The sequence below is a fragment of the Bombus impatiens genome, unplaced genomic scaffold (assembly GCF_000188095.3).
Source record: "Bombus impatiens unplaced genomic scaffold, BIMP_2.2 scf_1528, whole genome shotgun sequence".
In the NCBI taxonomy this organism is placed as follows: Eukaryota; Metazoa; Arthropoda; class Insecta; order Hymenoptera; family Apidae; genus Bombus; species Bombus impatiens.
In genome coordinates this window covers 189135-214702 of record NT_177947.1, presented here as the reverse complement: position 1 = coordinate 214702, position 25568 = coordinate 189135, and the positions used below count along the sequence as shown (strand labels likewise).

The following is a 25568-nucleotide window of genomic DNA, read 5'->3' as shown; positions in this document are numbered from 1 at the left end:
TCGAAATTTCTGTACCTTGTTTAGAATCACTATTTCGATACAAAGATTTTTTTTTTACCAACGAACACATGTTTGTATGTTATGTAATGCACGGTTTGTATGTCGCTCTATTCGATATATTCAACATTTACGTATATTCATTCTGCGTGGCCTACGCGTATACTGGACAACAAATTGATCGTGGAAATTAAATAACAATCGATTGTTCGTGTATCGTTTCCGATTTTGGCAATTATCATAAAATATTCATAAACGATCGTACAACGAGCGTGGAACTCTGTTAAACGGGAGAATCGGTTTCCTTATCAATCGCTTAATTGTTGAGCCAATAATATTATGTTCTTACGTTAAAATACGTACAAACGACAACAACAGATAACACGTACTTTTCAGAGATCTGCATACGTATAGATGTACGGTATTTCACAATATGAATAGCTACGCTTACGGCTAGTGATTAATTCCTTAACAGTATAGTAAAATATATGTATATTGTATACACTATTGCTTGATTTGAGGTAACTCTCAATAACACGCTATTATTACATTTATTTCTTCGCTATTATCATCATTTTTATTATTAATATTAATATTATTATTATTACTATTATTGTTATTATTATTATTATTATTATTATTATTATTACTATTATTATTATTAGGCCGAATGCATTATTGGAAAGTGAACTAAAAATATTAATTTCGTATACTCGAGGTTCAATATAATAATAGAGCAACGAACTATACAATAAAACATATCACAGAAAAATAGAGCGAACTTTATTGCGTTTGCAATTACAATAGATCTCTTAATTTTTCATCAAAATATGGGTTTTAGAGGTGTATATAGAATAACCAATTCTAATCTATAAATAAATTTATCTCTGGTACATATATTCTTAATGAAGAATTTCTAAAAATGAAAGTAGTATTTCAATTTTATATAATTACGCATGTTAAACTATTTGAAATCTTATGTAGGAATTTGAAAAAGTGAGATAAATTCATTTATAAACTTTGTTTGTACAGAATAGAAGAAATTCATGATATATTTACAGAGCGAATTATAAAGTAAATCGTAGAAATGAAATTGTACATAGAGGGATTCGGCAGTCGGTTACGTACATACATACGTATTTGCAATCTTTCCGTCGATCTCGACGCGAAAGTGCAGTTGTACAACATGATTGCATTATTTTTCAGTGTTAAAGTTACACGATGAGCAGTTTCGGTGGGAATATTCACAGACAAGATATTAAGGTTCTTCGATTCGTAAAGTATATTCGGTATTTCCTTCGTTACTAACTTCATACTCTCGTAATACTGATAATTCATGAGCTTTGAGAGATCTTTCACGAAAAGCGATCGAACGATCATTACAACTTTAAAATTGTTAAAAAAATAACAGTGAAATTATTCCTTACTCGCTTCAGTTTGTACTTACAGCATTAAATTTACGAAAGACACAAGAAAACTGTACTAAATTTAGAATATTTGTCATTTATGCGCAAAAGGTGGCTATGCTTTCCATGAAAAATCTCGATGTCTCCAACAATCACAATACTGCATTCTGCATTGTCGATTAATGAACCACAAAAGGCTCCTGAGTGGATTCCTGTTTCGGATTACAACTCGACTAGAGGGATATTGAGAATAATTTGGGATTCTTCGTGCAATTGAGCTTTTGCATGGAGGATCTTTTCACAACGTTTGTTTTTCGTATCCGCTTCGAGTTAACTACGACCCTGTGTCATGGTATAGATAGAAGCAACTTCTTTTGATGATGTGGTCGCAGAAATCGAGCACGTTGATTTTCTGGCTTCAATGTCAGAGAAGAATACATTTTTCGCTGGTGTCGTGCGAGTGAGATCGTAGAGGTTGCGAGGGTGCTGGCGTGGGAGAAGGTGGTCTACCTTCCACGGCTTGAATACTCTTCATCAGTTCACGGAATACCTGTTAGACGCAAAAAATCTACTTTAGTTCATGAAAATAATTTTTCTATGTTATTCTTAAAATATAACAATACAAATTTTCTCATGACGGAAATTTATAAAATTATATTAAAAAATTGCATTATTAATATTTTTTACTCAGATAAACAAAGTTTAAGGTTAAAATACTTTAGTAAATTCATATACAATTGGAACTGTTAATGGTTAAATATTAAAGTAGTTCAATTTTGATCAATGCTTTATTTATTGCATTAGCAGACAAAAGAAGTTTGCAAATTAACATAAACAAGTTATGAATGTATTTTCAATTATAAAAGATTTTAATGAGCAGTTTCATTTTGGCATTATAGGGGGCGAAAATTTCTCGAAGTAGCGGTTTTATCAGGTTATGGTAGGTTGTTTACATCGCATATGCGTAATTTGAAACGCGAGATGAGGTATCAAAACTCTATGTAATTCTCTTATCGTTTCGAATAATTAAGTAATGTATGTATGTATGTAAATCTATTATTATATCTTCTATTCCCAGGTAAATGTTCTTAAATTGTAATCAATAAGTAATTTCAAAGTATGATATATTCATATGTTTCGTCAATGTACAATGTATATTTGTAGTTCTTTTATACAATATGATGGTTTATATTTGTAGCGATAAAAGAATAATTTTGGCAAGTAATTATGGTCGTTAACGCTAAAATATGGTAATGATAATAAAAGTACAATTTCTATGATTGGATAAAAGTTGCCTAATTATAAATATTTAAATAGGTTAATTATACAGATAAGATTTCAATGATTTTCAAATATGTTATCAAGTTTAAAATTATCAATATTTATATGTATTCTGAGATGAAATGCTGCTGAGAGACAGGAGCGTTATTAATAAAATATATTGATTAATGAAATATGTATCGCAAAGATAAAAAACATGGATGCGTTTTGTTTTAGGAAAAGAAATTTTGTAAACAAAATTACTTCATTGACAGAGAAACTTAGTGATGAGACAGTTTTTAATGGGTTAATACATAATAAATATTCATGTAATACAACAAAAAATTTTGATACAATGAATGATATATATACTTTCGTGGGAAAAAATTCAAATAATAATGTACATTATAAGATGCAAAAACATGACATTAGAAGACACATAGGCACATTTGAAAAAGATAGTAAGGATAAAGGAAGGAGAGTTGATAATCAAAAAGGTGATATAAATATGATTGATAGCAGTAGCATAAGGAATAAACTAAAACAAGTTCAAGATAATATGAGAAAATGCAAAAAAAGTGAAAAAGTAAGACTTAATAAAAAAGAACATAAGTATAGTAAAATAAAATATTATTCTCGTGATTTAAATTCATTCATACCCATTGCTTTGCAGCGAAGTAAACAGGAAAATAAAAAGACGCAGAAGACTGTTCAAAATTTTAAGCCTTATATTATAGGAAAAGTAGGAGAGCTAAAAGATAAACTTTTAGAATATCAGTTCCACATAATTAAGATACAATCAAACTATACTACAGAAGATATAGTAACATTGGAGGATGCTAATCATACAGTATTCATTTTCAATAGTATTATGAGCAAATTAAAAGAGGAACTATCTCAACTACAAGAAGAATTAAAAGATTCTTATATTGAGTGGATTAGAATCATTAATAGTTGTAATCGTATTGTTTCAAATGAACAGGATAAATGGGCTATTAATAGTAATGATGTGGAAATAGTAGGAAGTGAAACAACTTCACAAAGTAGCAGTTGCAATGAAATATTTTCAACAAATGCTTATAAAAAACAATCATCAAACATAAATAAAAGAGCAGAGAAGAACATTTGGGAGAGAAATAATAATACTATACTTCAGCAGAATATTAGACAAGATAAGAATAATGAAATATCATCAAACACAATGGATACTAACATCATAAATACAAAGCAGACCTCAAATCAAACTGGTAACAACAATGATATTTTACAAAGTGGACAAAATCCATCATCCATGTTCGATAAATTAAAAAATACTAACACAACTGTAACATATTCTACAGTGGGAAAGAAAAGTACAAATTACACACTAAATAAAAATTTATCATGTCAAAATATCACAGATACATTGAAGCAGTTAGGTGATCATGAACGAGTTTCAGTTCAAAATGGGCCAATAACAAGGAAAAGACGGTTAATAGATTATGACAGTGATATAAGTAATAAGCATGGCATAGTGTCTTTGTATAGTTCAAGAAACATGTGTACACAAGACATTAAACAGGTAGATGTAAATGAAGACATATATTCTGAAGACTCTGAAAGTTTAATTTTTGAACCTATTCCATTCAATTATTCAGAAGTTCTAACACCAAGACCTGATTTTAATATACATTTAAAAGCTAAAAGTAACCATGATTCTCAAATTGTATTGAAAAAACCTGTTGCTCTTTCAAACACAAACAATTCAAATGGAAAGTATTGGATAAAATCCACTCAACATAAAATCTTTAATTCAAACGGAAGTTCAGTAAATCAGATTGAATCTAATATGGATAAAAAGTTACAAATGATATGCCAAGTGGTATTACATAAATACATACAGTAATTAAGTTAATATTGATAATTGCGATTTTTTGATATTGATAATTACGATTTACGTGTCTCTTAACTCCTCAAGTGGAGAAAAAATTCTTGTAAGTCATTCGTACAGTAAAAGTATAAAATGTTCTTACTGTTTACTGGCGGATATATAGGTTGGGCCCAATGAACAATTAACCAAAGCCGATCTCCGTTTTACCCGTTTAGGGGATCAATTAGTACTGTTGAAGCATAGCTGCTATGATAATTTGTGTTAAGAAATTATCCATATTTACCTTTGGTTTTTTATTTTGTAATTTATATAAAGCTCACATAAAAATGAATATTATATATTATTATTATATAAGTTTATGAATATTATATAAGTAGAAGTTTATTTTATATATTAATGAACAAATATTTTTTTATATGGCTTATTTTGTGTAATTTGATTTACGTAATAAATTTATGTTACTATACAAATGTATTATTTATGAAGAACCTAATACTTTAATTTTATCTTCGTGAGTAGTTCAAGATCATTGTTTAGGATCTGTCAATCTAAATCTGTAAGATCATCAGATTTCGAAATTTTCGAATTCCAAAGTTTTCACACATACATACATTATTCTGTTTTTATTATATTTTCTTTCGAGCAATTATTCTGAAATTTTGTACATATCATTCTCTTCCCAAGTGTCACAATATAGGCAAGTAAGACTAACAAAAATATCGTAGGTAAAAAAGTAAAGACCACCCTACTGATCGCCATAACAGTCAACGTATTAATAATATACATTTATATCATACGTACCTGTACAACACGACAGTTAAATCTGGCGCTACATTCGACGTAGCCGCATCGCCAGTGCTTCCGAACGAGATTAACGATGTCCCTGTAGCGAGTTCCGGAAGCAGCCGCAGGCGACAATTCGTCTTGCTTGTTCCCGACTACCAATAACGGTATGCCCCTCATATCCCGTGCTTCGTAGATTTGTTCTCGTAACGTCCTAATATACTGTCATGTCATAAATGAAAGTGTTTTAATATAGATATATAAGTAATATCTATCATATTTTATAGTATCGCATACATATTATTAGGCTTTGAGTTTTTATACATTTATGGGAAATGTAAAATTGCAAAGACGCATAAAATGCACGTAACACGTAAAAATATGTAAAATATGTACAGTACAATACTAGTTAAGATATTTAATAATTGAAACAAACCTCTGTCTAAATTTTATCTTTCTACTTGCGTTTATAAAAATATAAATTTGCATAAATATCCGCAGTCTATATATCGATACAATTTGGTAACGTTACAGTAGTCATAAAAGTATCGTAATATACAGCGTGTTAATAAATATCCGAGATACCTGAAATGTCTGAGATCTTTTATAGATTCAGTACTAGACGTTGAAACAAACGCGAAACTTGTTATGCAAAAATATGATTCCGAGTTACAGACAACTTAATTGTGGACGAAATATCCCTGTACATAGGTTAGGAGGGCTCTGATGCATAATAATTTACTAATAATAGTAATGATTTAACCACCACGTAGTCTAATTATTGAGTTTTAAAAACGAAAGAATCGAACTTTTTTGCATAATTTTCGCGGAAATCAAGCAAATCAATCGAAACTAGACGATGTTTTGCATTTAGAGCGTACATGAAAAATATAATTTAAAACACCAGGTGCAGAAGATTCAAGCATTATTATACGTAAATCTTGATTTGTGTATTCAACTGGACAACCCTACTCAGAATATCGCGAAATTTCATTCGAAAAACTGATAAAACTCTATTTCTCGTACTATCGATATTCGTAACCATATAAAGTCGATTTAGATCTGTTCAGTAACATTTCTTCCATTTCTTTCTGTTTCTAGTCATTTTCAACCTGGTAATGTTCCTTAACTGATAACAAATTCCCTAAGTCAAGCTTTTTGACTCGGTAAATTCATTAAAATGCTAACCGCAATAATAAATTAAAAGAATATCGTAACGAGAAACTTCGATAGTTCTTTTTTTTCAAGTTTTTGCATATTTTTCATCTCGCTGTAGAGAGAGTATAAAGAAGAACGATAATCGCAACAAAGATCGAATAAGGAAAGTTTCCACCCCTCTGTTAAGCATAAAGAAAGGTCTCTAATGAAATGGGGGTGTCTGGAGGCAATTGGGGTGAAAAAAATGTTTTTAAAAACATTCTCAGGGATAAACACGTTTATTCGAAGCTTTTACGAAGTAGCTTTGTACTAAATGTAATAAATCGTTGATAATATATTGATATAAAAAGAACGACTTTATCCTTTATTAGAGCTACCGTAGAATATTACGACACGATAAAATTTATTTTTGGAAGTTAATATAATAAAGAGGATATCTTAGGATTTATAAGTGTCGAGCAGTCGCACTATGGAACAACTTTTATTTAATAAGTTTATACGTACACAGCTTGTCTGTTTATCAAGCTATAGATAGCATAGAAAAGAATTTTCCGTATTGATTGACAGACTATAGCAATTACTTCCAATAATAATATTTCGATTAATAATAACGAGAAGATACTGTTTATAAATATTGCTTTTGATCATTAGTCAACCATTAATTCATATATTTTTAGTAATAATCAGGTCTTGTTGATAAAAATCTACCAGAATGTCCACGGTAATTGCTACTTGACTTTGTTTCCAAAATATTTATAAAAATATTTTTGCTACTTTTTATCTTAGTGTGAGTTAGTTTTGGCTTAGCTTTATCTACGGACATGATATTATACGTGTATTCATGGTTCTCGCGTAGCTTAATTAATTGCAAGTCTCTTTCCTTTTGTTTTGTTTCTTATCTTCCTGTGTTTAGAAGTTGAAGCGTGAGGCGTATGAACGAACGAATCGCGGTACGAACACATCTAACGTACGTACTAGAAAAAGCTGTTTACAACGTTAACTTGAACGACGTATTTGAAAATCATAGAAATCGGCAAGGTGTACGGAAGTCATCTTATAAATGCAGGCTTAGTAGTGGCCCAATGGCTCGCTTTTTATAATCATTACAATATATGTATTTGCGTATTTATATACGTACCTGAAACGTGTCCTGATTACTGAGATCGAACACGAGAACGTAAGCGTTCGCACTTCGTAGTCCGTAATAACGGAAGTCCGTCCATTCGAGGTGCGAGCTGACCGGAAAATACGGGATCATCGGTAGATCTGTGATTTTTAGTTCGTACAATCGATCGGCGAGTACCACGCTCGGATAGAAAGTCTCTCTGCGCTCGGTCGGTTTGTATTCCTCGCAGAATTCGCTCCACACGAATTGCTGCAACCATAAACGAGTACTAACACTGGTGTCGGTTTACGATTTAGATCGTCGTTCTCGTTAACGGGAATAAATGGTGAGAACCCTGGAACTTCATGGGGAACTCGAAAGCTATCAACTGGTTTGAAGTGCTGTACGCAATCGACGATTCGTTCGACTTATCAAAGAGTAGATTTAGATTTGCCCCGAGTGAGAGAGAGAGAGAGAGATGGTATTTTATATGGGTTTAAATTAATTTCGTTATTGACTGTAACAGTAGCTATGTTGATTTTTAAATATCTAGAGATTAACTAATTCTAGAAATTTATAAATAAATATTGAAGAGATTTAAAAAGTTAATAATGATATTATACTTAAATATTCTTAGTGATTTCATGCGATTTAAACGATGTCTTAATTGAGGTAATTTTTTAAAAATAATTTCCATTTACATTTTTCATCTGTTGGAATGCGATGATGAGGTAAAGTACCCACGATCTACTGCTGTATAAATTATAATTAAAATAAAATACAGTGACTAATGTACAGTGACTCACACTGAAAGTATCATATTTGGACATTTACTACAACAAATTTTTATTACTATGGGTATATTATCTACGTTATACAAAAGTTTTCGAACTTTATTAGAACTATAATGAAGAATATAGCTAAAAATCACACTAATATAGCGCTATTCTGCTAGTTTAAATTAAGCTTTTGCATTGATACAAGAAGGGCAATATCACTAAAAATTTATCTCGACTATTTTTATATATTCATTCATTTTTGTAAGAATTTTTACAATGTAATCTATAAATACATGTAGAATATACAGTAAACTAGATGATTTTTGCACCTGTATTTTAAAGGGAGAAGAAATATATAGAATTACAAGTAATTTCATTGCAAGAAGATGAAAATTTATGGGAAGATACGTATTGTAAGGTAATCGCTCGGAATGATAGGCGGCTATAAAATTAAATGAACAATTTAAGATAAAGGAAGCAAATAAAATTTACTGCTACCTGGATGAGAACCTCTGATTTAAGGGAGTATTGCTTCATGGAAATTGCAAAACGATTTATCGAATGGACTATGCTATTGTGTTGGGTTATATTGGATAGTAGAAAAATGTATAAGGTAAAGTATGAAATCTATGGGAGTCCGATAGGATAAAGTGTCCAAGGCTTGGAATTTCTATATGTACTTTCGAAATACAATATTGTCGCGTGTGTGTAGTGTGTAGTGTATATGCCTTGTTATATAGTATAGCTTGCCTGTTGCATCGCTATACTTGTCGATATATCACGAGAATGGTACATGAAGAAGGATTCTATATATTTACACATACCACTTGTCAACTTATCTCACTTGTTGAATTTTTAATAACGTCATGCTAGTATCGATAAATTTTTCAAATGCAAATACAATTATCTAAAATAATCATAGAATCAAATATATGATATTTTGTAGCATAGTATACGATATTTTTTGAATAGCGAATATATTATAAAATAAATTAGAAAACGTATTAAGCATTTACAGCTTTATTTTGCTTATGCGATTGAATGCATGCAGTTAAAAAGTATAGTTAAAAAGATATTCATTCGTTTATAATTAAAGATGATAAAGAAAGAAAAAGAGAGATGTTTTTATTATCTATGAAGTTTTAACAAATTTGCGTCACTCGAACCACACACGAGATTCGAATAGTAATCGCATATTAAAAAAAGAACTATAAAAATTAAGAGAAACAACTTTATCGTATTTTTATTGCTTCTGTATTTAAATAAATAATATTCTTAAAATCGAGAAACGAAAAGAATCTTATTTAGAGGAGGAAAATTTATATATGGAACTGCAATTTAATAAAAAATCTTGTATTTGACACATTTCCCGATGCTATATTCCGTCTCCCCTTTTCAACGACTTTCAATTTCCTCAAGAGGCGACAGGTAACCGGAAAATGGCCTCGGAAATGAGCGGAAGTCATTCGCATCTTGTAAAGCGATGTTCGTCACAGTTGAATCGAAAAGCTGAACCTCTTGCTAGCTTTATCGACTGCACAAATGTCGATATTATGCACATGTGGTAAGCTTGTATTTTTCCTTCTCGATTTTTCAATATTCACTGGAAAATATTATAGCTTCTTAGTCGTACTTTTTCAATAACACTCAAATTGCATAAAAATAAATCGATATCAGTTTCTGGAAAAATTAACGATCTATTTATTATTGAGCTCATTTATCTAATTCCAAATTAATTTAAAAAATTAAATATAGATCTCAGAATGAAAATATTATGAATTTTTAGCTAATAATTTAATCGAGTAACTTAATTTATTATTTTTTCATATTCTTTGTAATTAGTGATCCTATCGTGTTTATTTAAATCCTATTATTTCCATACAGATTTCACTACAAAATCAATTTTATTATTTTCTTAAATAAACTCATACATTTTTTATTTTCTCTGTCAATTTTCATGGTATAATTTCTTATGTTACATAAAATTCTATCAACTATTATATTCGTCTGGAGGATTCATAAAAAATGTAGTCACGCGTGACTTCTTTCAGTCCCCAGTGAGCTTTTACGAACATCGATCGTGGTCTTTAACAGGTTAAAGCGTTAACAGGTCTCGCTTTTCCACTTTCTTATTTTCACGACCTTCCCTCGAGTAGTATGTGTAAATTTTATTCTTCGCAGTTTCGACACCTTAAATTTCCCTATGTATCCATAAAACGAAAGGAAATATTAAATTTCATCGTAATTCTATCGAAAGATGAATAATAACAGAAATTATACTACTCTGCCTTTTCCTGATATTTTCAATTTATTTAACTTGTTATTATTACTTAATCTGTTTAATAAAAGATTACCAAACAAAAGTTAGAAAATCGCTAGCGAAGTTCTAGATAATAATAATAGTAAATTTTTGGTATTTTTTGTATCAATGGATTTTGGTATTAAATCTTCACACGCTAAAATGTATCTTGACGAAATAATGCTCTCTTGAAAAATAAGGATCTACTGTATAAAACAAATCGAATAATTTCAATGCAAGAAAACACGGAGGGAAAGGAGAAGAAAGAACCGGATAAAATAATGAAAGAAAAGGGTTCGTGCTGCCTTAGTATCGCTCGTTATAACTTTCATTCCAGTCGACGATACTAACGTTTTATTAACGAGCAGGGTGTGTTTGTTAAATCGGGTTGCCATGATAAATATCTCGCGGAAGTGCAACATTCGTCGGCGCAGTTGCGTTTAATTACGCGATAGCCGTGTTACGTGCCCGCGGCATTAATTTACGCTTCGTACTTAGTTCTTCATCACGTTCAAGATCCTTCAATTGTTTCGTACGATACGCGAAATTGCCGGAAGAGACAGAGACTGCGGAAACCAAGGTGCATCACGATAACAAGGTTTATTTTGACAATTTCTTGTTACAACAAGGGAAAGTATAAACGAGCAAATATGTGTCGTGTATTCATAAATTAGTGTCTAATTAGCAAAGGTGCAATTGTTTGGAGACGTGCATAGGATGTATTAAGAAATTATCCCCTTCAACCAGTTGCGATAGAATTTACGACAAAGGTCATGCTGAACATTTCTTTGCTTTCGGTATGTTTACAGATGTGGAAGTTACTTGTTGAAGTTACTTTTCCTTGTCGATAAAAAGCTTTTGCTTGATGGAACAGAATTCTAAAATTTGATGTGCAGAAAATACCGTATTTAAAAATTCATTGATTTTCCATAAGAAATTTTGAATGGGATGTTAAAATATTGTGAATAATAATTTGATACGATTCGAAGTTTGTTTGTAAATGTAATTTTATATTTTAATTGCAGTTATTTAAATTTGACCTGTATCACACTGCTGCTAATCGAGTATTTTTGAGACGAACAGTAAATGCAAACGAAAAACTTGATGTACATATTTTACTATTTTTGTTAAACTGTATCTTTTTTCTTTTTCAAATAATAAAAGTCTTCATCGCATAGCAAAAGCTTTAATCAGGTGAAAGATATAGTCATGTTTGGTCGCGTTATTTTTAGCTAGTTTAGTTCGTGTTTCTAAGATAAATATTAATAACATAGTAGCTTTCATCGTGGAATTAACGTTTTATTGTGTCGAAATCCCAGCATTCTCATCATTACGCTTCATGATATTACAATAAATAAATAACGTATTCAAAAGAATGAAAAGCTGATAGCACTTGCTTCAATAATAGTTAACAATTTCTAGTTTTATTCATATATTTCAAATGTATAGTTCGGACGTCAAGTCAGACATAGTATTAAAATTCGAATATTTTAAGTATTGTGATATTACTTATACTTACTTTAACAAACTAAAATCGCTATTGGATTAAGCAACTTTTATTCGAAAATCAGTGTATCTCTGTCATTATACAGCGCGAAAGATTTCACCTTTGATTACAACAATATCGGAAAATTTGCAAAATTAATATTTAATGTAAAAAATTATCATTGAAAAATTACAAATAATTATTACTAACTATCTCTGAAAGAATCTCTATTAACACGTGTAGTGATGATAGATATCGATTCGATTCAACGAAATCAGTGCTCACCCTAATTATGCTGGACTTTCCCACCCCAGGTGCACCGAGAAACACAACTTTGACACGATCCAGAGTGTCTGCAGGGCTTTCTTCCTCTTTCGATCCACTTTCGGCGTTTTCACAAGTTATTGTATCGCCTCCTCTCCTTTCCAAGTAGTCCAGATCGAGCTCTATGAACCATTTACACAATTTATGTCTTAAACATCTAAGGCACGAAATTTTAGTCATCTATAACAGATATTCTGCAGAGTTAACAATAATAAGTATTAACATTATCATTACTCTTCAATGTCTATCTTCATATCTTCGTTCCGTGTTTATACTTCGACTGAAATACTTTTCGTTCGTTAGGAACATATTCATTCCTCCACGCTTGTTATTTCCTTTCTCGTTATCGCAATAAACGTATTTGTCAAATCCAGGTCTTCCACTTTACAGATCACGGATTTGTAAAGTTGTAAAAACTTTACGACAAAGAGTATGATAATTCGATAAAGGTGAATACAAATGGCCCGATATTTTTTCGCTGATATCGAAGACGCCTCTGGATTATTTTTCAACCACCTTGGAACTTTTTCGAGAATATTTATTATTCATGAACGAGTCGAATATTTTTACGTGTGACGTACTAGGCTTCCCTCGGCCTTTTTGCGTCGTATATGAAGCCACGTTTAATCGGTGATAGGAATATTAGAGTTGTCTGGTGATTTATTTATTACCGACGACTCGAAAAATCAGAAATTTCATTAAATAACGTGGCTTTATATCGACATGTATATGTATGTATATATAATATATATGTCGGAGATGAAAAAACATCGGGGCCTTTCTTTTGGAATATTTTGGAAGATCCCCAATACTTTAGTCTAGACTTTTTATCATAGCTGTATTTAAATAATAAAACTTAGAAGCACTTGTTCATGATTTAATCCGATTATGTTTGTTCGAGATTTATGACAATAGACTTGGGATCCAAGTGACACACCTGGTCGCTAAACGTAGCCACGGTCACGGGATGGACGTTTTTACCTAACAGAGGTTTGGAATAGTTGTATAGCTCTGCTTAAAAATATAGTTGTAGCGGCACACGTGTTTGTCACGTAAAATAAAAAAAGGAAATCTCGGATGAAAAGAAAAATAAAGTATACAAAAATAAAAAGAGAATTTATTTTTGAACACTTGGTTTACTCTAATTACGATTTGGTTCTGAACTCCAGCCGTGACTTTCCAAGACTGAAGATCTTACAATTTGACTTCTGATTGGATCTGTTTCTTTTTTCTTTGTCATCCCTCAATATCTCCACTATCCGCGCGTTTGTTAGACGTCCGCGACCGATGCCACGTACGCCTTCTTCCAGAACATTCGGCGGAAGGACCTTTGGGATATCGATGGCTCATTAAGCACTTCGGCGACATACATTATCGTCGAATGCCGCCACATCTTTATCTCCATCATCAGTCCATCGGATTTGAAGTGTGCCGATCGTGACATGTTCGAGGACAAATCAAGCCACGTGTGGTTTTGCCTTGGAGTATCAATATCGTAGGACACACACATATTGTATTAATAATCAAACTCCGGGCAGAAACAATGTCGCTGCTTCGTGGAACCGTCTAACAATTGCAATTTTATCGGTACCCCTGGACCAATATAATATAAACAAACGCGATCGTAAGGAGAGGAGAGTTTTCATCAGTCTCATTGTCGTGCGGTCTCATCAGCGAGTTACACGCACCGTCTTTACGATCAGTGAATACTCTACGTTTTAACAAAGAGGTAGTTGAGTTCTACTTGTACTGTGGACAAGTAAGTTGAGTTCGACTTAGACTTTGGAAGAAAGCGCATTTGCTATTCCGTTGACCGTGGATTTGTTATTGAACCTAAGATCATTGTCATTAGCATCTCGAGTATCTAATCACCACGGTTACTTGTCAAATTTTGTAATAATCATATTTGTACTAGTAAATATTTTCTCTATTGCATAACAACAATGTCTAATCCAAATGAAGATTCGTTACACACCCTAATGAGAACTCGACATATATATATGTACAATATTTTTCTTTAACATTGAAATTATTATAACTGAATTTTCGTTTACACGTAAGGAAAAGATCGTGTAATTGTTACATTAAATTAATGCTTTATGAAATGATCGATTTTTCAGGTGAATTATTTTCAACGATATCTGTTAAAATATTGTTGGTAACATTTTCCGACTTTTCTCCGGATTCGTTTTCCAATGAAAAATTACCAATTTTGAATTTCATAAATCAACGTTGAACTTTCGTAATATTTGTATAAACTTTGGCAAACGTGAAATTTATGTTTTCAGTCACTTGTCCAATGGATATTTCGATTATTTGACGAATAATGACATACCAATATTTTTTTAATAATCTCTTTACGCAGAAATTTATTAAATTTTGTTAACGCCAGAGAGAGATAATTATTTGTTATTTTTGTAAGAAAAACAATGCTGAAATACGTATGACATGGAGCGTTAATTATTACTATTCATAAAAGTATAACAATATTCATTGTATCTTTCGTAATTATGTTTGAATTAAAGAAATATTTCATCTTAAAAGCTATATTGTTAAATCTTGAAAGCTAGGTCTTTTCAAAAGAATTATCGTTGCATTCGAATTTCTATTATTCATTTATTATGATGTTCGAACGTGATGTTGCCTGGACAACCTATTATACAAACGCTTTCTGTCGTGCAACGTTCCATTGTGCCCTTTTGAATTAAGATCATTATACAGAGCTTTGATTATAGCAGTACTATAATATTAATGGCGTAGCGCGGCTCGTATGCATGGAATTTGGTCCAAATCTAACAACGCAACGTAATCGCCCATGGAGCTTCGTAATATGTAGTTAGAAATTAACAGGAAAGCGTCAATAAATTGTGGAACCGAGCTCTAGGGCAATTAAACCGCTTCAAGCGGTTTTCATTTTTAATTTCATCCATTTAAAATGTTATTTGCTACCTTTGTTTACGAGAAACAAATTCGTTGTTACCTTCTGTGTATTAATTAGAGATTGATATTTACCAGATAAACGTGAGGTATAAAATAATTGCAAACACTAAAGTTAATGTTAAAAATAGGGAGTTATGATAAAGAATAAAGATGGGAATAGGGGAAGATAATATGAATAGATTGATAATTTTAGGTTACGTTAAAAACAGTATTAAATATATATATTATATATTAATATATGTAATATATGTAATATATATATCGTAATCATTTGACAGTTTATGACAATGATGAAAATAACAATTTATTTTAATTTTCTTAAATAACACGACACTTTTTAGTGGTTAGCGTTATGTAAAAAAATAAAGATAGACACATAAAGACAGAACATTTAACTTCAGTAATAAAGCTAGAAAGTTTTGGAATTTATTAAAAAACGGGAAGAGGCAAGAACTTGCATAATTTAGCCAGCAAAAGATACGAAGATCGCTTTTACTTTTTATTTCTATCATTAAATTCGTATCTCATTTTCCAAGTCTTTTTTGTTAACAGTTATAAAAATTTGAAACAAAATATCATTTAATCAGAAAATTCTCACCTATGAATAATACTTTTGATGGAACGTGCGAGTAAAGTCTTTTTCATGATATTTTAAATCAAATTTGACATTTAACAAATTAAATTTTTGGATATTAAAAGAATATAAATGAAAATGTTATTTTCAGTGACCGTCAGAAATTGTTTTTCTCGCAAAAATACAACAGAGAGATTTTGTGATTATTTTTAAACTTTTTGCACCCTCGAAACGAACGCAAGCTACGTTAATATCGAAATAATTATATTTTTGTCGCTGTCGACCCATTATCTACTGTTCCATGATAATCTGCATAAGTGATGCGATGAAATTCCATTATCGTTACGGAAGTTTCTTCGTAGCAATAAGTTTCGGTTTTAAAGGAAACAAGGGAGTCGGGAATATCTTCATCGTGTAACTTTTTCAAGTAATTGGCGGTCATCCCAAACACATTTCTGCAAGGTACATCGATCGTCATGTGATCTCCCAACAATATCGTTTTCCATATTTAAGCTGTACATAATATCAATTTTTAAGTAAGCGCGTTTTTGTATTTTATATGTGTATATAATTTTCGTGACAACTATATTATACGAATAATTCGGGAGTGATTCGATGTTTATTGAAATTTTTGTAAATACCACAATCACGAATGTTTTATTTTTATTTGGGTTATTCCTAACTACAAAGCGCAAAATATCTTTTGTAAAATTGTAACACGAGATATAAATAATGAATGTTTACAAAAGATACAGGTGCATTCGTGTACATATTCTGTATGCCAATTAATACGATTTTATTTAATATACGAATTTTCTATGAAGATGCAAAATTTTATATTATTATTATATCGTGATTAAGATTAATTTCTCTCGTGTCTTTAAATATTTATTTCGCAAATATTAGATGTAACAAATAAAAGGAAAATAGATTTTATTAATTGTTATCTTCTCTCGAATTTAATTCTGCCACTCTATGTGATTTACAGGTGTGTCTAAATATAGACACCAATTTAAAGCCTCCGAAATTCGAGATAGATTGCCTCGAGAACTGATATACAGCACCCTTATACATCATAGCGAGTTGTTACACTACATGTATCATAAATCGTATAAATTTCAAAATAGAATAAAAATTACGTTTTCGCTCATTTCCTTTTTCACGATATTTCAAAACTGGTAAAATAAAAAATAATCGATTCTAACTTTTTTCTATAAATTTTATGTGGTATATACATCGAAATTCGAAAAATGAATTTCTAAAAATTTTACGCGATATCTTCATTATTTTTTCAAGTTTGCATCGTTTAAATATCCTCAAACCAAGGATTATTTTCTCTTATCGATCGTTTTTATTATATCTTCCTTTTCATAGAAGATATATCTGTAACTCGAGTCGTAATATTTTTTAAATTATATGAAACGATGCAAGTCAAATTTGCCACTGTTAAAATCATTTCAATGACAATTATTACAGTGGTCACACAAAGTCCCTTTTATTAGATGTCCAATAATATCGTTGTTTCCATGTGTAACAATGATAATTATATCTCACGGTATTGTTTTCACGTTTTGATGATAAATTCAGAAGGTTCTTTCGTCTGGGTCGCCGGGTAACCGACGTTCATGGAATTCGTTTTATTCTTTTGAAGAATATTCGATGAACCGAGCTCAAACAACCACGAGGACAACCAGAGATAACCAATCGAATGACAACCAGAGACAACCAACCGAATGACAGCCGTGCGTTTCGACATGGAAATACGTTTCTTCTTTTGACTTTAAGCGATTAGTTGGCGATGCAATTTTGTTTCAATTATTTTTATCGAAGCTTAAACGACGTGTAGCAGGATACAAGTAATTCTTTCTTCCTAACTTGGTCGATTTATTTGGATAATCATACGAAGCTCGTTCCTTTGCCACAAAGAAGTTCGATCGATCGAGGTTTTTCTTGCTCCCTTTTTATTATAGACGCGGAATATTTTTTACTATTAATGGCGGAATTTTATTTCAACTGCTGCATCTCTTTCAGCGATGTAACCGCACTACTGCATTTGGCAGGATTTTAATGAAAAAACTGACAGATTGTGGGAACCAAAGAAGATTCATATTTGCTATTCGAAATGCGATTCTTTGTGAATTTGCATTTGAACAAATGCAAAGGATATAAAACGCTTATTGTACTATGAGTATTTTCTTTTCTCTCTCTTGCTGTAGGTTCTTAATATTACAACGAATGCACGTAAATGATCTTAAATACCGATTTATCGAAGATATTTTCTTCAGATGTTTATTTGTCCATTTTGTAATCAATAAATTCCCATTCGTTCGTTCGATAATCTGATCGATCTTTTCCTTTTGTAAATACCGATTTGTTTGTATTCATCGCTTCTTCGCTTCTTCGTTTCTCGATTCTTCGCAAACGATAATCATCTTTAATCGTATTTTGAAAGTATTTTATGATCGCACGAAATTTCAAAACTTTTGATGATATTTCTCAAAAACATTTCGCTTTTGTGACATAAATGTTGCATAGTAAATTATCAAACGAACTTTCAATTTGACGTTGGTACCGATCACATCTGTTTCAAGGACTTTATAATTATAAGACAGTTAAATAGAAATTGATTTTTACAGTTGTCAGCGGGATAAAAGCTTTTAATTCGTTAAAATTTTTCAGCAACACGGCATTTTAATATCGCGGGAACACATTTGTTGCCTACGAACGCGCTATATATTAATCCATTTGTTTGATTAAAATCGAGGTTTTGACCTTTTTATCACCCAAATCTTTTCAATCCAACAAGCGAAATTACTTCGGCCGTGATACTCGAATAAAAACGGTATTTATTAGAGAAACAGGCGAATTGAATTTCGTAACATGGTTTTCTACGCTGAATCACAAAATTTTTCAAATCGCTAACTTATTTACACCCTTCTTCGGCACACACGTTTTCGAGATATGATTTTTCCACGAAAATTGAATTCTAAGCAAATCTCACATTCAAATGCAGATTATCAGCACTGTTCACATAGAGATATTCGAGTTTTACAGTCGAATGTTCATTTCTTTTATCGTTTATTGACTTTCAATGAAAAATTAAACACAAAAGTATTTAATCGAAGACATAATTCCCCGCTGTTGAAGAAATTGTAATTGTTTGCTTGAAAGAAGATCAAGAAATATTCATATTCCAAATAAATAAATTTCATCCTTAAGCAAAATTTACATTCCAACATAATTGGAAATGTGTACTTTCTACCAATATTTAACATAAAATAAACACAACCAAAAATGAACATTCGAACGAAAATCAAGAATCTCGTTAATATCGGAAATCTTGTCGTTTGATAGCAGTTCCTATTTATATTACTATTACGTCGTTCGTTAGTAATTACTTATATCATATTTATTTGTGTTACTATATTAAAAAAAATATGCGATAAATATTGATGAGAATTCGATATAAGAATAGTCGTATCAAAATATAAAATATAAAAGAAGTAAATTTAAATAAAAAGAAAACATAAAGAAAAATGAAATACAATGAACATTATTGAATAATTCTTAAATTCCACACGAAAACAACGCTTTGACAAACTAATATGAATTAAAGAGTACATTAACTTCGTATTTTAATCAGCGCTTAAAAAAACATTATCGCTAAGTTAAATCGCTAAATTAAATGGCTAAGAGATAACAGAAATTCTCACTAAAAAATACAACATGTGAACGGAAGGCAAATACTACACTTGAAAAGAAAATCGTGACAATTATCACGAAACAACCATAATTATCAACATTTTCCTAATCCAACAAACCGTAATTCGATGCAACAACACGAAGCAAAACTGTTGTTCACCAAGCAATTCAAGATTCAAATGAATACTGTACCACGTACTGTGTGAAAGCAAAAAATTTGAGGCGAGGAAGCAGCATAAAACCAGACGCGGTACTAGCAGCCAAGGATCACATGGAAAATACGATCAAATTGCTTACAGATGCTGAGCTGTACTACAAAATTTCATTTTAATGCGGAACAGTAGCAATTTTAACGGCCAAAGATCGCGAAGTCGAAAACGAAAACTCGAATGGAAATCACAATGCGCCTTAATTATCGCGATTCGCTAAAATCTACCCCTAAGTGATAAGTAAATAACACGATGCAAGTAACACAATGGGAAAGTGTTCACTCGAAGTGTTCATTCGGAAAACCAAGATCAACAAAAATCGATTGCAACTAAAATCACAGTTCGCGCCACAGGTTTGTTTTTCTTTTTTATTTTCCAGATTGATTACCCAATAGCCGCTTGTTCCCATAGAGTGTCGGCTTGGAGTGCGTGTCGTTCTCTCTCCTCGTACGGTCCATCGAGGTGAACGCGCGATTTCCACGGGTCGAGGCATGAACGCGAACTGTCGCACCTGCGAGGAGGAAGCCGCGTGCTGGGCCGAGCTTCGCGGTCGAAGCTCGCAACCCGACTGGCATCGGTGCTCCTGAGTACGACCAACTCCAAGGAGCGATCATCGACGCTGATTGACGCGTGTGCTCACCGCTCTCTGGCACCTTTCAGCTCGCCGAGATACCACGCGCTTATTGCCGTTCCATTAAAAACTCAAAAAAAGGCAAATTCTTCTCTCTTCACCTCTTTTTTCTTTTTATATTATCCGTTTATTCGGAATTTGTGATAAATCAGAATTTTTTCCGTAATATAGACTTTTAAAGAGGCAAATTCTTTCCCCCCTTTTCCTCGAATGTGGATTAATTAAAACTGAGGGTTTTAGGGCCAGAAGAGCGAAGAGAAGTAAATCGATTAGTTGCAACTGTTTTAATTCTTTACGTAGCTTAACGATAGTCTTTTACGTTACAGAAAATGATATCATAATTTTGTATATAGTATTTTTAAAACAGGTTCGAGACACAGACTGCTTTTATCGAACTGTTGGCAATTTTTATAAATATATTCACGTTTTATTTCTCTCATATGGGAAGTGGATAATTTTTATTTTTGTTGAAAAATCGATTGGCTGTTTCTTTTAGGGTTAGTCCATTGAGAACACTAAGTTCTTGCAGTTTCAGTAATGGACTAACGTGCAAATCAGCAATTGTGATCGTAATTTATGCGCGTTACATCATAGGGTTCTTCCATTAATTGCCTAGTACGCGCATAAACGCTACATTAAAGTAATTAATTCCAGATGTAATTAAACAAACGTATTGAACGCGTGTACGTAATTGACTAACCTGTAATTTTCCCTTTGCGTTAATTATGTCGTTGTTCATATTGTTGCTTTAAAGATTAGATAGCCATATGGATGATACCTAATATACCCAATCTCGTATCAATTTCAATCATCGCAGAAGAAGATATAAAAAAGGTATTGTTACGTTACTAAATGTATTAAAAAGATTTTTCGAAAATATATTCGATCAAATTTCAAAAGGTTATTTCATTAATAAAAGTCACTTTCCTTTTAAGCTTTTAAATATTAGATCCTTCTCATGTGAGATGTAATAAGCACTTTAGACATCGTAGTGAATTTAAAAGATAATAGCTGTATTACTGTATAAAGCAAGATTATTACGAGGATTAAGAAGAAGAATTCATGCTTTCCTATTTAAAAGCCAGACGTAATACATGAGATTTAAAGAAGTATAAGCTACTTAGTATCCCCGAAGAAAATAAGATTTAAATACCGACAATGGACCAATGCTGCACCAACGATTATAATAATCCATGTCTTTCTATATTATTATATCTACTTTTTGAAATTTACATAACTCCAATAATTACGATTTTATAGAGCTCGATACACACAACCTTTTTTAAGGGATTTGAAAGAAACGTATTAGAATCTGTGGGATTCGATAAGTATGTAAAATCCGAGACTCTTAGAACTTGATACCTTTATATTTGGATCAATAAGAGCCGAGACAAATACTACAGCAACTCGACGAAAGAATCGATAACAAAGAATTCGGAATCGTGACACTTGACAAGAAATATTTTTGGTCTCGCAGCTTCATCGCTGTGGCTATTTCTGTTGAAAAACAATCGTATAATAGAACTGTACGAGATATGTACTAAATGCAGTTATGCTAATAGCATTCTCCTCTGTGATCGTATATAATTTAAGTAAATATTATTTAAGTAAACATACATGAAATAATTTTGCTTATCTCTCTTCATTTACAAGCGGCTGTGTTTGACATTTTATCTTTTATATATAAATAAAATGAGACAAGCACGATATCTTTAAATTAACCTTTTTTGTTATATATAATATTTCGCATGTCAAGGCAGACGTGAAAATTGTCGTCACGATCATAGATGAATAATTGCACACGTTGAAGAAGCGAACTGGAATATTTTCGAACCTTTGGAACAGAGCACAGCGTATTAATAAGAACGCGATTAAAATTCGAAGAACCGCAAGTACGTGAAGATGGTCATTTTCACTATGAGATTATGCAGTTTTCTTCGAATCACACAATCATCTGGAACTGTCAATCTCCTTTTAGAGCATATTTTAGACTGACCTAGGATCTAGAAGATTTCTCACCCTAACTCAAAAGTTGTATTATTGTTCGCAGTTGAAATGTAGGCCTGATTGGTTTATAACGTAGAAGAACCATCTTCTGTTGACAGGATCTTAAAAATAGAACACGTTTATTTTTATTGACCGCAATGTTCGTGTCTACAAATCTGTCATGTAGATTTACGGATCGAAGGAGGAGAAAGCAGAGCACGTTTCTTGTTCCTGCGTCTAGCCATCTTTCCAGCCACGAACAGTACTCGCCTCAACACAGCCCCAAATTCTAAAGTTTCATCGTGCTGGCCCCGAGGCTATAGTAGCCGCCTCGGATTAGTTTTCGATCCTGAAAATTCAACTATCTACTGTAACTCTTAAACCACGAGATTTACGTCTGAGTATTAGAAAGATGAGGTGTTAGGATACTTCGACGTATTTTGATTTGGAAATTTGATTCCAGCTGTATGGATCCAAGAGAAGAACGATGTTAGACACAAAATGAATTGTCTTGTGAAACGTCTTGTAAAACGCACAGGATACATAAGATGTGATCCATCAAATGACAGATTTGAGGAAGCCTATTACAGCTATCGTAATTGTAACCGAGTCGTTCATGGGCCAAAGATTACTTCACTTTTACTCCACTTCTTGAAATTTGTGATATTGTAACGTCAAAGCACTTGGCTATTTATGCTATATAATTTCATCAATTTTCCATATTTTCTGTTTTGTGCAGTTAACCCGTTTGTTAACCGTTTGAGTCTCGAGCAGCGCGATCGCACTGTTTAGATTTTGTATCGAAAAGTCCCAGTACATTTAAACGCTACAGACGACTGACGGTATTTTGTATTTCATTGTTATCTTCTCAATAATTTTTATTGAACAAAACTCGAAATATTTAGAAACTGATAGTACGGATATATAATAATATAGATGTATGTCATAAAAATAACAAATATGACGAGCGCTATTTCGCCGCTTGTTTTTCTTCGCAATCGATTTAGGACATTGTGCTGTTCGGGATTTTTCGACCCTGTTTTTTCAGAGACCCCTGGCACTCAAACGGTTAAATAAGCGTCTGAACTGTCTAAAGTCACCTAATTACCTAAGGTAACTATTTGAAGATTGTAACTACCCAAAGTCATCTAAAGTTTGACCAGTTACTAATGACTTCCGTGTTTCAGGAATGCGAAACGAGTCTGAGGCGAGCTCGATGACTCTAGAATTAGGATAATTTGATTTCAAGACCCTCGTCTTACGATCAGAATCGGGGCGGTTTGAAGCTACTCTCATGAATTCAGCGTCACGCGAGAAGATTCCAAATAGACCGAGGTAGTGCTCATGTTTGTTCATGTATCACAATATCAAGATATATCGCGACTGGTTTCGAGACATCGATGTTACGAATGCTATTTGTTAACTGTTCTCCGGTGATTTGCAGAATTCTCTGCTACTGTAGAATGCATTTCGTTCTCCGAAAGACAGTTTGTATGATCAAGTTTTATATTGCGCGTGTATTTCAAAAGTGCCACAACTCTGTTCAACGTTTCAGTCCTGTTAGAAGAACATCAAAATCGTCAAAGGAGTATTTCAAGGGTTAAGAATGAACGTAATTATAAGAATAATATTTGATGGTTCTTACTTAGACTGTATTCTTCTTGTCAACATTATATTTTATAAGATAAATAATTTTTATTTATCTTATAAAATATAATGCAAGTCTAAAAATATTTTCCCGTTTTTCCTGAAAAATTCGTTTGTACTGTACCAGTTCTGAAATACATATACGACACGCTACACATTTAAGTACTGTCTGTGCTCGATTTTGTGAGTATCTTTAGTTATTCTTAAGCGTTACTTGCTTATTTTTATACTTGCTATACTTTTCAAGCGTCGCTTGCGGATTTCTTCTATAAAAGCTGCATTCACGATTTCGCAATAATGTTCCATAATTTTTTGAACTTGATATGATTTTAGATCATTACAGTCGGACCCTGCATGAAACTCTGATAGCTATAATAGAGCTTGTCATGATATGTTTCATGTATCGTATCAATGTGTTTCGTATCATATTTCATATATTTATCGCGATTCATTCTGTGCCTAATGAACCTAACACACAATTTATGTCGCGCTTATTTATTTTTACTACATTATAGATTGCCCCCCCCCCCCCTATATAATTAAATTAAATTAAGTTAGTCGTTTTAGTCGAATGTTTCATATTTCATGTTATTGCTTTCGTAGTCTGGTGACTAAACATTTTGGTTGCAAATATGCATTAAGCTTTGAATCTGAAGTATTATGTTTCTGTTATTGGATTCTAATCCATTTCGATAATACAGATATTAAAATAGATAGCAAAGTTTTGATATTTTATACCAAAGAATACTGTAATTTTGGTATTAAATTTTCAAAGTCTTTACTACTTGTTTGATATGATATCAGTTTTATTAATATGCAATTCTAAGGTTGTTGAGCGTGATCGATAATTGTTGACTCAATTCCGTTGACGGAACACTCAACCTTGGAACGTTAAATTAACAATTTACAGGGTTGAAAGTAACTAACAAAAGAAAAGGGACGCGAAGTGTTATTGAATTTGCTTTGTCTCTTGTATTCAGAATATCTAATTACCAACTACGAGAGATTTGATATTGTGTACAAAGAGCGAAGATTTATTTCAGAGAATAAAGAGATACATTCAAAATAGATAAAACGCTAAAACGTGCAGACTAAACTAAATAATATTACGTTATTTCTTCTATTTGCCATTATTCAGTAATAAATATGAGTAAATACAATTTTTTCGATCAATTAAATTAATTATTGTTTTAAAGAGATCTTTTGCTATTTACACATTCTTAAAAATTTCTACGCGCGTTCGAAAGAAAGTATTTAGCAATGTTTGAACGATTTAACACGTATCGAAGTCTAAATTAATCGTATTTGCAGCGTAACGTGACAATACTTACGACATTGTTTTTGCGGCGGGGGGGGGCGGCGCCTCCCCCCCCCCCCCCCCTTTTTTTTTTTTCTTTTTTTGTTCTTTTTTC

At 32.0% G+C, this 25568-nt stretch overlaps 2 protein-coding genes and 1 long non-coding RNA gene across 6 annotated transcripts; 1 reads left to right on the top strand and 2 right to left on the bottom strand.

Annotated features, from left to right (window-relative positions):
• Nucleotides 1-12: 12 nt before the first annotated feature.
• Nucleotides 13-20506, bottom strand: LOC105681657 (ras-like protein family member 10B). Its single transcript, XM_012392719.3, has 5 exons — nucleotides 20281-20506; nucleotides 12429-12589; nucleotides 7613-7849; nucleotides 5335-5538; nucleotides 13-1953 (listed from the first exon to the last, which is right to left on the bottom strand). The coding sequence occupies exons 1-5, from the start codon at nucleotides 20504-20506 to the stop codon at nucleotides 1828-1830; spliced, it is 954 nt and encodes a 317-aa protein (XP_012248142.1). The 3' UTR covers nucleotides 13-1827.
• On the top strand, nucleotides 2004-4894 carry LOC100746590 (putative uncharacterized protein DDB_G0267840). Of its 3 annotated transcripts, none has more exons than XM_033324166.1 (3): nucleotides 2004-2481; nucleotides 2901-3249; nucleotides 3337-4894. In XM_033324166.1, exons 1-3 carry the CDS (start codon nucleotides 2441-2443, stop codon nucleotides 4546-4548), a joined length of 1602 nt encoding a protein of 533 aa, XP_033180057.1. In that variant the 5' UTR covers nucleotides 2004-2440; the 3' UTR covers nucleotides 4549-4894. The 3 variants fall into 3 exon arrangements, with proteins under 3 accessions (XP_033180057.1, XP_003494165.1, XP_033180058.1); XM_033324167.1 differs by adding an exon at nucleotides 2602-2720 and having other exon boundaries at nucleotides 2006-2481; nucleotides 2901-4894; XM_003494117.4 differs by having other exon boundaries at nucleotides 2901-4894.
• Nucleotides 20507-20796: 290 nt separating the features above from the next.
• Nucleotides 20797-25512, bottom strand: LOC117152419. 2 transcript variants are annotated; one of them, XR_004462802.1, is made up of 3 exons: nucleotides 25488-25512; nucleotides 22543-22858; nucleotides 20797-22483 (listed from the first exon to the last, which is right to left on the bottom strand). It is a non-coding gene; the product is annotated as an uncharacterized LOC117152419 (long non-coding RNA). The 2 variants fall into 2 exon arrangements; XR_004462803.1 differs by having other exon boundaries at nucleotides 20797-22477.
• Nucleotides 25513-25568: the final 56 nt, after the last annotated feature.

Coding starts and splice junctions, on each gene's coding strand:
- LOC100746590 (XM_003494117.4), top strand. CDS start 2,441: ATGTATGTATGTAAATCTATTATTATATCTTCTATTCCCAG. Junction 2,482..2,900: donor ATTATATCTTCTATTCCCAG/GTAAATGTTCTT, acceptor GTTTTGTTTTAG/GAAAAGAAATTTTGTAAACA.
- LOC105681657 (XM_012392719.3), bottom strand. CDS start 20,506: ATGATCGCTCCTTGGAGTTGGTCGTACTCAGGAGCACCGATGCCAGTC. Junction 5,539..7,612: donor GTAATCAGGACACGTTTCAG/GTACGTATATAA, acceptor ATGACATGACAG/TATATTAGGACGTTACGAGA. Junction 1,954..5,334: donor TTAACTGTCGTGTTGTACAG/GTACGTATGATA, acceptor TGCGTCTAACAG/GTATTCCGTGAACTGATGAA.